This window comes from Pogoniulus pusillus, chromosome Z (assembly GCF_015220805.1).
Source record: "Pogoniulus pusillus isolate bPogPus1 chromosome Z, bPogPus1.pri, whole genome shotgun sequence".
Classification (NCBI taxonomy): domain Eukaryota; kingdom Metazoa; phylum Chordata; class Aves; order Piciformes; family Lybiidae; genus Pogoniulus; species Pogoniulus pusillus.
Window position 1 is genome coordinate 57,640,617 of NC_087309.1, and position 12,829 is coordinate 57,653,445.

Consider the following 12,829-nt stretch of genomic DNA (forward strand, 5'->3'; position numbering starts at 1 on the left):
ATAATTGTTAATAATTTAATATTTTCATTTAATAATCAATCCCTGTAAATATATATATCCCAAATCTATTTTCATAAACTTGCAAATGAACCCTCGATTTCATAGTGGTTGGGGGTGGTGTAAATTTGTAAATATTAATTTTAATAAATAATTTTATAAAAAATCAAAACCGCCTCAAATTAATTTCTCACCTCCCCTTAACAGGGAAGGAATAGAGAAATCCCCTCCACGACAAGCATACACAAGCTAATGTGATCTGATGAGATGCATCCCAGGGTCCTGAGGGGACTGGCTGATGTAGTTGCCAAGCCACTGTCCTTGATATTAGAAAAGTCCTGGCAGTCAAGTTATGCCTCTGGTCACTGAGAGAAGGAAAACATTACACACATTTTTGGAAAAGGCAGAAGAGAGGACTGCAAGGAGGGCTGCAATCACCAAAGTGGTGATTCTGTCACTCTGCTCTGCTCTGGTAAGACCTCAGCTGGAGTGGCGTGTGTGGAGTACTCTGGAGTGGTCCACACAAGGACATGGATCTGATGGAGAAAGTCCAAGGAGGGTCACAAAAATGATCAGCGGGCTGGAGCACCTCTCCTGTGAAGACAGACTGAGACAGCTAAGGTTGTTCAGCTTGGTGAACAAAAGGCTCCAGGGAGACCTTACAGAAGCCTTCTAGTACCTGAAGGGGGCTACAAGAAGGCTGGGGAAGGACTGTTTACAAATGCATGTAGCAGTAGGACAAGAGCCTCTAGTCTTAAACTAGAGAAGGGTAGATTTAGACTGGACATCATGAAGAAGAGCTTTACTATGATGGAACTTTGGAACAGGTTGCTCAGGAAGGCAGTGGAAGGCCCATTCCTGGAGGCATTCAAGGTCAGTCTTGATAGAGCTCTGAGCAATCTGATCTAGTCAGAGATGTCCCTGCTTACTGCAAGGAGCATTGAACTAGATGGCCTCTAGAAGTCCCTTCCAATTGTGTATTCTATGATTCTAAGATTGAAGCTAATTGGACTTTCCCAAATGCTTTTTGTCAAAATAATATCTCACTGCAAAATCTAGTCTCCTATTTCTCAACCACAATTAGACAACTCCTAAGCTGACAATACAGACAGAAGAAAGGAGTGACAAGGCAATCTTCATCACTGCCATGAGGCAGAGTAAGAAGAAGAGTAAGAAAAAGAAATAAAATGGAAACACAATAAGAGAAACTAAATTATCTGCATTGTTGATAAACTCTGGTAGCAAACCCAGTGCTTAAGACAAAGAAAAATGTACCAGATAAGAAAGTGGAGCAGTAACTTTAAAATTATTTACAACTTATGACTAGAAAATACATCTGTTCAAAAAAATTTTCAGTGGCACATGGGAACTAAGCCAAACTAGAGGAGCTGACAGAAGGTACAAGTCTCCTTCAGAGATAGAAAAAGAAAACTAGGGGAACAAAAAATCTATGTAAGTAGACTTCATACTCTTGCTGAAGTGCTTTTAATTATGCAGATCAAATCTAAGTTTCCATATTAGTGTTGTACATTACTAGTGCTGTACACAGACAGCTTACTGAGTAGGATCTTTCTGCATGTGCGTTCTCTCCATGCTGACTTTTCTGCTTTGAGGTCGATGTGCTTTACGAACGTACATAACTTCCCTGTCCACCAAATATACACACCTGTTCTTATTTCTTGACTGTAAACTGTTGTGGAGAGCCCATAGGCCTGAAAATAGGCTTATTTATGCCTTGCCCTGCCTCAACATGTATTTCTGCCTGCACCAGAGGTAAACGCATAAGCAAACACAAAAGGGCATAACAAATGTGGTGCAATAAAGTCTGGCCTGCCCAGGGCTCCTGATTGTGTAAACATGTTTGTGTAAGCCCATGCGACCAGCTCATGCTTACCGGGTGCTAGGCCCATGCTATCCCCATATGTGGGAGGTCCAGGCCTGTGGCTTTTGCTCATTATGGTAAGATCGGCTAACTGCCAACCTGATTAGTCATTCTAGTGTCCAAAGGGCCACTAATCTTGGCCCACAGTTAATAAATAGGGGTACACAGGTAAACAAAGTGCTCAGGCTCCCCCGCTCACTCGTGGTCACTCTCATTATTAGGCTTAGACTCACCAGCACTGCTTTTGTTTATGCCTGCCTGCATGCCTGTTTACTTTGCTGTTATTATGGAGACAGAATCTCCCATAGTCTCCCAGACAGCTGTGTACACTTGCACACCACTGCAGTGAGTTATCAGGATTAGATCCTGTATTGCCTGCATTTACCTACAGAGCTCAGTCTCCCATGCAGCCATGCCCCCTGTTGCATGCCCACTGCTTTATTACTGCCTGGTGCATGCCACTGCCGCTGAGTTACCAGGAGCAGACCCCACTTGTCTGCACGCGATCGGCCTGCATGGCCAGCGTTACATTGTACTCCTTCTGCACCTGAGGTCCTGCCTAAGAATCCCTGGACAGAGCGTCCAGAAGAAGCCAGGAGACAAGGGCAGAGATTGCATCCTTTGCCTGGAGAACAATGTCAGAGACTGTCCTTTCCCCTGAAGCCGGGAAGATTCTCCTTTCCCTTGAAGCCGGGAGGATTCCAGCCTCAAAGTCCATGGGCAAAGACTCACACAGCCATCTCAAAAGTACAATTCTACTGTACTAAGAAGCAAAGATTCTTGTAAAGAGTGTTTTTTTTTTTAATAGATTATTAATTTTTATAGCATTTCTCTAAGGATCCGAATACACATAAAAAAGGAAATCTTCCAATGAAACCAAGCTAATAGAGCCCATAAGTCACGGCTATTAATCAGATTTTGTTGTATGCTGCATATGTGTGCTGTAATATTCCAAAAGTATGCACAATGGCTTAGCAATCTATTTACTATGACAGGCTTACTTGTTTCAAAAAAGGAAAAGAAAATCACTCAAAACACAATCACCATCATATTCTATTTTACTCTTTTACTTATGTTTCCATTACATTAATTTCCATTGTTTTTAAACAACACTTCATACTGCACAATATTTATTTGAATGAGGTTCAGTTTGAGGTAAAGGAATAAACAATCATATTCAGATTTAGATTAAATGAAGAGAAGGGCAAGGAAGGCATCTTATTCTGTAGGGTTCACTGAAGAGAAACTGCTGGATAAGAAGATGGGAGAATCTTATATCTTAAACCTTCTCTGTACTGCGGAACTGAAGCAGAGCTTCTTGGTTTACTCGTTTATGACTTAAAACGTTTGTATTTCAAGCACAAATGTCAGTGCTTAAAAATGCCTCACATGTACCACATTTTTTCTTTTGATTTTTAGTAGTCATGAATAAACAATGTCAAGCCAACACCACTATGAAGTTGAGAACATTTATTAAGAATCTCTCCTGCACACTAATGTTGCCATAATTCCTTCAGATTGTAACAGTAATTGGAAACAGACAGGATAGTTTAATGGTAAATTCTATAAAGGTTTTAGTAAACAGAACTTAGAATCACAGAATGATGGAAACAACCCGGTTAGAAGAGACCTCCAAGATCATCCAGTCCAACCTAGCACCCAGCCCTATCCAGTCAACTAGACCATGGCACTAAGTGCCTCATCCAGTCTTCTCTTGAACACCTCCAGGGATGGTGACTCCACCACCTCCCTAGGCAGCCCATTCCAATGCCAATCACTCTCTCTGGGAAGAACTTCCTCCTAACATCCAGCCTATACTTCCCCCGGCACAACTTGAGACTGTGTCCCCTTGTTCTACTGCTGGTTGCCTAGGAGAAGAGACCACCCCCCACCAGGCTACAACCTCCCTTCAGGTAGTTATAGACAGCAGTGAGATCAGCAGTGAGCTCCCTCAGTCTCTCCTGATAGGTCCTGTGTTCCAGGCCTCTCACCAACTTCATCGCCCTTCTCTGGACACATTCCAGTACCTCAAAATCTCTCTTGACTTGAGGGGCCCAGAACTGGACACAGTACTCAAGGTGTGGCCTGACCTGTGCTGAGTACAGGGGAAGAATAACCTCCCTTGTCCTACTGGCCACACTGTTCCTGATGCAGGCCAGGATGCCATTGGCTCTCCTGGGCACCTGGGCACACTGCTGGCTTATGTTCAGCCTATTATCTACCAGTACCCTCAGGTCCCCTTCTGCCTGTAGTGCTGCTTGAGGTTGTTGTGGCCAAGGTGTAAAACCCTGCACTTGGCCTTGTTAAATCTCATCCCATTGGCCTCTGCCCACCCATCCAGCTTGTCAAGGTCCCTCCGCATGGCTCTCCTACCTTCCAACAGATCAACACCTGCTCCTAGCTTGGTGTCATCTGCAAACTTACTGATGCTGGACTCCATCCCCTCATCCAGATCATCAATAAATATATTGAACAGGACTGGGCCCAGCACTGATCCTTGGGGAACACCACTAGTGACAGGCTGCCAACTGGATGTGGCACCATTCACCACCACTCTCTGGGCTCTGCCATCCAGCCAGTTCCTGACCCAGCACAGAGTGAATCTGTCTAAGCCATGAGCTGCCAGCTGGGCTAGGAGCTTGTTGTAGCAGACAGTGTCAAAGGCTTTGCTGAAGTCCAAGTAGACTACATCCACAGCCTGCCCCACATTCAACAGGCAGGTAACCTGATCATAAAAGGAGATCAGGTTGGTGAGACAGGATCTGCCCTTCCTAAACCCATGCTGGCTGGGCCTGATCCCTTGGCTATCCGGAATGTGTTTTGTGACGGCACTCAAGATGACCTGTTCCATCACCTTGCCTGGCACTGAGGTCAGGCTGACAGGTCTGTAGTTTTCTGGCTCCTCCTTACGACCCTTCTTGTGGATGGGTATCACAGTGCCCAGCTTACAGTTTCTGTAGACCTCTCCTGTGAGCCAGGACTTGTGATAAATGATGGAGAGTGGCTTGGCCAGCTCATCTGCCAGCTCTCTCAGAACCCTAGGGTGGATCCCATCTGGTCCCATGGACTTGTGAGGATCCAAGTGTCTCAGCAGGTCCCTTACTTCTTCCTAGTGGATTAGAGGGGGACTATACTGGACCCTGACTTCATTTGCCACTTTGGGAGTCCAGCTCTCCTGGAGACAACCTGTCCCTCTATTGAAGATTGAGGCAAAGAAAGTGTTACGTACCTCTTCCTGTTCCTCATCCTTTGTTACTATATTCCCCTCTGCATCTAATAAGGACTGGAGATTGTACTTGTCCCTTCTTTTGCCATTAAGATATTTATAGAAACATTTTTTATTCTCACAGTAACACAGTATCATCAGGGTTGGAAGAGACCTCACAGATCATCAAGTCCAACCCTTTACCACAGAGCTCAAGGCTAGACCATGGCACCAACTGCCATGTCCAATCTTGCCTTGAAGTGCCCCAGGGACGGCGACTCCACCACATCCCTGGGCATCCCATTCCAGTGTCCAATGACTCTCTCAGTGAAGAACTTTCTCCTCACCTCAAGCCTAAATCTCCCCTGGCGCAGCCTGAGGCTGTGTCCTCTTGTTCTGGTGCTGGCCACCTGAGAGAAGAGAGCAACCTCCTCCTGGCCACAACCACCCCTCAGGTAGTTGTAGACAGCAATAAGGTCACCCCTGAGCCTCCTCTTCTCCAGGCTAAACAATCCCACCACAACACAGATTTTTTTTTTTTTTTGAAAGTCAGGGAAAGATGAAATTGTATTTCTTATAGTATACGTATAACAATGTAAAGAGAGATAATAACTAAAGAAGGAAGAAAAAAAAAACAATACAATAACCTTAAGGGAGATGGAGGAGGGGTCAAATGGCGGCAAAGCAGCAGAAGCAGCAGCAGCCAAAACAGCAGTCAGGGAAGATAGGCTGGCCCAGCTCATTCAGAGGTCTTACCAAAGGTAGAAGGTGACAGGGTTCCTGTCACCCGTGAAAAGAATTTGTTGGGCAAGTCTGTTTAGGTATCCTCCCCTTCGGGGGAGACTACGCCTGTCCGAGGGGTGGTTTCTGCTGAAGGACCTGGTCATATATATTGGGTTATGCAGAAGAATGGCGAAATACAATGTGTGCCACAAAAGAATCTGACATTGGCAGAACGAATGTAGATATGTTGTTATGAGTTCTTTTCCAGAGGATTGTGGTGCCCAAAAAAAAAACAACCATGAAGAGCCTGCTATCCAAGAGCATGAACCCTGTGAGTGCCAAGAGTCCTGCTCTATTCCATTCATCGAAGAAAACATCTGACTGTTCTAGAAAACCATTGAGCTAGCCAATGCCTGAGACAGACAGAAATGAGAAGATGAATGACTGGAAATAGAAGAAAGACGCTTGAAGCCTGGACAACGACCATCTACGATACTGATATTATCCCTAGTTACATAGAATGACTTGATGTTGCAACAGTAAATTATATTAAAGGGGTGGATTGTGGCCGTTTGAGCTGATTTTCTAGCTCAGACATAGGGGAAAGATGAACATTCCAGGGATAGGCCATATAATGGCAACAATAGATAATATAATTTCATTGGAGCATCAAGTGCTTAATGTCTAGAAGCACAGCTTGTTCTTCCCCTTCTTCTACTGGCTGTTGCTACTTCTGCTGCTTTGCTGCCACTTGACCCCTCCCCCATCTCCCTCAAGGTTATTGTATTGGTTTTTTTTCTTCCTTCTCTAGGTATTATCTCTCTTTACATTGTTATACTATAAGAAAATAGAATTTCATCTTTCCCTGACTTTCCAAAAAAAAAAAAAAAAAAAAAAAAAAGGCAGTAACTAGAACTCTGTGTAACTCAACACTTAGAAACTCATTCCAGGGCAATACCTCAATTTCTATACTTTATTAAACACATACTGGTAAAACACAGAAATTAAAAGTAAATTAAACACAGTCTTCAGTTACAGGTTTTAGGTATGTTTTTAAGAACTGGAGGGTTGCTAAATTCTTCAACAGGAAACTTTCAGTATTTCCAAAGAATCACTGACCTATGGTAAGACTCCAAGGTTTCTCTAAAATACTAGTGTGGTTGAAGGTCCACATTATACCTAAAATACATATTCAAGATATATCCTAAACACCCATCTGAATACCCACCTTGCCCCTCCCCTCTCTCCTTCTTCCTGGGTGGAGGAGAAGGAAAGCAGACAAAGGCCTTGCACCTCTTAGTCTACCAAAAGACACCATATTTGGTCTTGTTTTGCAGCCTGCTTTGTCTTTTGTAAACACAGGCTGTTGGATGCTAGGCATGTGCATCTCTCTTTTTTTGTTGAAATAACCTAGGATTGGTTCAAGGGCTGTTTTTATCTGTTGCTATTGGTTAAAGACACTCATCAAAATGCTTAAAAACTTAGCAACCTTGTTTGTTTGCTGCTGCTGACATCTATGTTTTGTCTGCTACCTGTTTGCACTGTGTGTCTTTGCACCACGTGCAGCTGGGGACTTGCCTCCCCCATGAAAGGAAGACCTGACCCTGCCCGTCTTCCACATTGAGCCAAGGGACTGAAATGTCCTGCACTGTGATACAGCTGTCCACTTAAGCTCAGCCGAGTCCAAGTCCATCTAATTCTAGTTGAGTCTAGCTGATGACCTAGGAATGACCTAGCAACATTGGGACCTGCTGGCCTGCCACTCCAGCCTGAGGCCCAACTCCTTTACTGTGCACCGCAGCAAATCAGACTGCTCCAATCAGTAAACCTGGATCCTGCTTCGCTCAGGTGGCTGACCGCTCCAATCACCTCCTGAGAGCCATGGAGGCTCTTGTCAGACAACGTGCTCAATTTGAGCTACACAGGCAGCAAAACTCCACTGCATCATCACCACACGGAAGGCCACCATGTGGCTGGCACTACATTTGTCCTCATTTATGCTTCTACTTATACTTTTGGACTACAAATATTGAGACTCTGACCAGTGACTAAACGAACTCTCTTTTCTGAAGTTTGTGAAAGTTTATCTTTAACATTTAAGCAGCAGTTTGTGCTGCAAGACTCTCCAGTTGTTTAAATTTTCTAAAGCCTTTCCTAAAATAACTTAAATTTAATCTGACTGTATACATGCATTCTGAAAAATCAGTTTTACCAACTGCATAATAGAATCTGTGTGTGTTAACTGTAAATAAGTTTTGGGGAAATTTTCTTTTTACATCTAATAAACTATATAGTAATTTTTATATTGGCCTCATTACAATTAACTTCTAACCTAGATTCAAATACCTCCTTAACAACTAAACAAAGGTAGCTGCTATTCTGGCTGCTTATGGTATGGATGGATGGATGATTCAATAGGTAAAGAAGTAGCCCAAAGAGATATAGCAAATGGATTTAAATGCAGTTGGCACCCAGCCAGAACTGATGTTCCACAGGGCTCAGATTTGGGGCCAGTTCTCTTTAATATTTTTATCATCAGTATGAGGGAACTGAGTACACCCTCAGTGAGTTTGCAAATTACACTAAATTGGGTGCGAGTATTGATCGGCTTGAGGGAAGAAAGGCTCTCCAAAGGGACCTGGACTGGCTGGATCGATGGACTGAGATTAACTGTATTAGGTTTAACAAAGGCAAGTGCTGGGGCCTGCACATGAGCTGCATGCAATGCTACAGGCTTGGGGCAGAGTATTTGGAAAGTTGCCTGATGGAAGAGAACCTGCATGCAGGGTAGCAGCTGACAGCAGTCTGAACACACACCAGCAATCTGCTCAAGTGGGCAAGCACAAAGGCCAGGCATCCTGGTCTATATCAGGAACAGTGTGGACAGCAGGAACAGAGAAGCCCCTATAGTTGGCACTGTGAGGCCACACCTCAGCTAACACGTTCAGTTTTGGAATTCTCACTCCAAGGAGGACACTGAGTTGATGGAGTGTGCTCAGAGAAGGGCAACAATGCTGGTGAGGGGTCTGGAGAACAAGCCTTATGAGGAGTGACTAAGGGAACAGGGATTGTTTAGTTTGGAGAAGAGGAGGGTGAGGGGAGACATCGTTGCTCTCCGGAACCACCTGAAAAGAGCTTGTAGTGAGGTGTAACTGATTGTATCATTCTGTAATAAGACATCTGCAGTGTAGCTTTAACAGACCTTCTTACTTTTGATTTCATGAGAATTCTTTTTGTTTTTCACTAAGCTTTCTTGTCCTTTTCTAATAAAACTAATTCATTGACCTAACTCCTGTAGAGAAACAAAACAATCTAAAAGCAGGCAAGAAACTGGTATGCACTTTATAGGGGCAAGTTGGATTTGTTTAATAAATCCAAACTGTATAAAACTGCCTCCTTGAACGTACCAAAAAATAAATCTTTTAAAAGCTTTTTAAAGCCTTACCAACTATTTGCATACAAACGCAGCAGACATATATTTTAATTTTCCAAAAGCAAGATTCACCACCTATGTAGCATAAAAGAACCACAAGTCACCTACACATACCCCACCAGTACAGGTTAACTCCTCTAAGAAGGCTGTGATCAACTACTTGCTAAATACTTTTCGCATATTGAGCACTGACAAAGAGAGCTCCTACTATTTGGCCACTTTGAAGAACAAAGTCTTACTGAGATTTCACTTAAACTTCAGTTTAAATTCAGATTGCTGAATTAAATTAAAATATCAGGAGATAATTTCCCCCTTCTGTGACAACTGCCACTGTGGAACTAAGAAAAGATTGCATAAAAAAGCTGCATAGAAGAGCTGCCTGCATAAACTGTATATCCTGAAAAGTTATTTTCAGCGTCTTCACTTCAAATTCCCTCCCTGTACAACTGCTGCATGTGTTTGTTTTTTTTTGCACAAATTCAGTTTATTGCTAACTTACCTCCTGTTTGAGTGATGACTTGAATGTCACTAGAAAGTGGTCCATCCCCAACAGAAGTAAAAGCAAGAACCTTCACAGAGTATGTTTTCTGGGGTATTAGATTCCCAATGGTGGTAATATGGCTGTCAGCTACATTATGTTTCATCCAACTGTTGACATGTTGAGTGGGGTCCATAGTGTAATAAACTCTGTAACCTTGTATTTGTCCATTAGGTTCTTCAGGTTCTTCCCACTGTACCAAAATGGTGGTAGAGCTCAACATACGGGCTTGCACACTGCGTGGTGCACTTGAAGGTGCTTGCTCTGAAGTCCTTGTTGACACAGGCTCACTGGGCGGTCCTCGTCCAATGTTATTTACAGCAACTACTCGGAATTCATATTCTGAATAGGGGCTTAGGCCAGCCACACTATAGCGTGTTGTAGCCACCCCATCAATTTCTTTATATGACTCCTCAGAGTTTTTGGGTTTGTGTTGGATTATGTAGTAAGAAATTGGCTCAGGGTTTCCAGAATCCCAAGTCAATGTTATGCTTGTTGCTGTGCTTTCTGTCACCACAGGTGTTCCAGGAGGTTTAGGTAGGGCTGAAGACAAAAACATGAAAAAAATACAGTTAGTGGTATGTAACAGTGGACATTAATTATTATGATAAGCAAACAAACAACAAATGAGAAGGTGTGATCTGTTCAGAACAAGATTTTGGCAGATATAATTTACTTCAGAAATCTAACAGAAAATTTTCAAGTTTTGATTTAAACCAATGATCCCATAAACATAAACAGAAGAGGAATCTTATAGACACTGCACCATTAAAGCTTAATCTTCAGATATTTTTGGAACTTTCAGTTTCCAGTTAGTCAGTGAACATGATGCTTGGACACCCACTAGCTCTAAAAATCAAATAACTATAGTTTTTTAGGCACTGGCTTTTGACAAGTATATGAAAGACTACTAGATTCTTTGTTTACTTGAAAAGAATTTTGGGAGACAGACAAAGAAGAATAACAGAACACTATGATTAACTTATTTATTAGTATTATTGCTATCTTAATCTGATTTTGTTCTATGATAGTGATTGGCTACAATATTTATCATCTTGCTTTAAGAGAGTAAAAGACATTTATCCCCTTTCAGTGTAGTATTTTTCCTTGGAATACAGTAATGAATAAATTTTAAAAAAAGACTGAATTACATCCAAATTTATGAGCTTGAGATATACCTTTGACAGTTATCTGTGCTATTGCTTCTATAACACCAAGGGTAGACATAGCAACGCAAGTATAGTTTGCAGACTGCCTGACATCATTAAGTTCAAGGACGTTCCTTCCTATTGGCATATCATCCTCAGGTGTCAAATCTTCTGCTCCTAGCATCCACTTCACATATGGCATTGGTGATCCCACAGCAACACATGTGATATTTACACTCCCGCCAGGCATGATCTCATGATTGGTAGGGGGGATAGAGAACCTCGGTGGGACCCGTCGAACTGGAACAAAACACAAAAGAAGGTAATAACATATACAAAAAAAAAGAAACTGAGTCTTTTATATGGACTACATGCAGTGTACAGACACAATTTAACATTTTAACGTATTATTCTGACCTACCAGAAAATATGTATAAGAGAAATACAAGACTAAACAAGAATTTTGTCTGCACACAATGTGAATTATTCTATATTTACTTGAGGATATTATTAAGCACATTCATACAAAGGCTGATTCAGACCTATTGGGACCCCACAGTTAACTAGCTACATACTAACAATACAGAAACACCATGCAAAAGATATTCACACGCATACGTGCACACACACACACACACACACACGCACACACACACACACACATATATATATATATGCATTTTATATGCCCATAGATATATATATATCTGCACAGTAGAAAACTGGAAGGTCAACAGCATGCTGGAGTTGATTACCAAAACCAGATTCTATGCTGTGTGCTTCCAGCTGATGTGAATAAATGTGCTAGGCCACATTGTCACATCACAGTCCTGGAACACATTGCCTACAGTACATTGAAAGTGCAATTTCATTTGCTTTCGGACTCAAAGTAGATGCAGCCTCAAGACCTCACACTAACACTGAAACAAACACAGAAAAAAAGGAACATAATTACACACAAATATAAATATATATATATATATACACACATATATATAAATATATATGTATATAAACATATAAAGATATAGATAAAGATATATATAGATATATATATAGAGACACAGAAAGAAACTAGGCAAAGCCAGTACAGAGTACTGGATTTGGTCATGCAGGCAAGCAAGTGACAGAATCAATAGAGAACCATGCTTAGGGAAATGTCTGAGTAAAAACTGTAGAAAGAAAAATAATTCAGAAAGAAAACATATTGGGTGAGGAAAGAAAACTTGAAAGAGATGGTGATAGGATAGGCTGACAGATACAGGAGTTTAAGAGAAGCATAGATTTTGAGGGAGAGGGAAATTAGATTATGTTTAGGTTGTTAAAAAGCAACTGTTAGGAAGGGCCACTGGGTAAATAGCAGAACATTTAACACTCAGGATTCCACTACTCTCACAGTTAAGGGAAAGCAAAATAAGCTATGAGGATCAATAACATTAGACATTTCTATATTGGTAACAAGGGTGGCAACTTTAAACACATAGCAGGACATTACACTAACAGAGTAGTTAATATTTAAGCAAACACCACACCAAGAAAATTACCAGGCAATAACAGATCAGTGTTCCTGCTTCAAATATTCTCAGTGGTGTGCACGTGTGTGGGGGGAGGTGGAAGAAAGAGAGGTAGCTGAGAGAGGTAGGTTTGTATTTCAGCCTTTCATTGGACAGTCTACTCAAAACTGTATTTATTTTAGAGCTTAAGAGAAGCTAATCATTAAGACAGAGTTAATTCAGCAAAAATGAAAACTAAAATAAAAGACTATGAATGAGTTTTAAAAATTATAATGAAAGCTGTATTAGTCTGAAACCTTTCCACTGGGTTTGATTAAACTTCTGTGATCTTCTATGAATTCAGAAGGGGTTTACTGCAATGGCCTCATGAGTGAATGACAGGCAGAAGG

At 41.8% G+C, this 12,829-nt stretch overlaps 1 protein-coding gene across 50 annotated transcripts in view; it reads right to left on the bottom strand.

Moving 5' to 3' along the window:
- Positions 1-12,829, bottom strand: part of PTPRD (protein tyrosine phosphatase receptor type D) — a 1,747,466-nt gene that overhangs the window by 162,028 nt on the left and 1,572,609 nt on the right. For all 50 annotated transcript variants that reach the window (XM_064140351.1, XM_064140349.1, XM_064140348.1 and 47 more), the window contains 2 exons: positions 10,957-11,226; positions 9,740-10,321 (listed from right to left, as the gene is read on the bottom strand). In XM_064140351.1, coding sequence (XP_063996421.1) covers positions 9,740-10,321; positions 10,957-11,226 — 852 coding nt within the window. The remainder of the gene's footprint in view (positions 1-9,739; positions 10,322-10,956; positions 11,227-12,829) is intronic.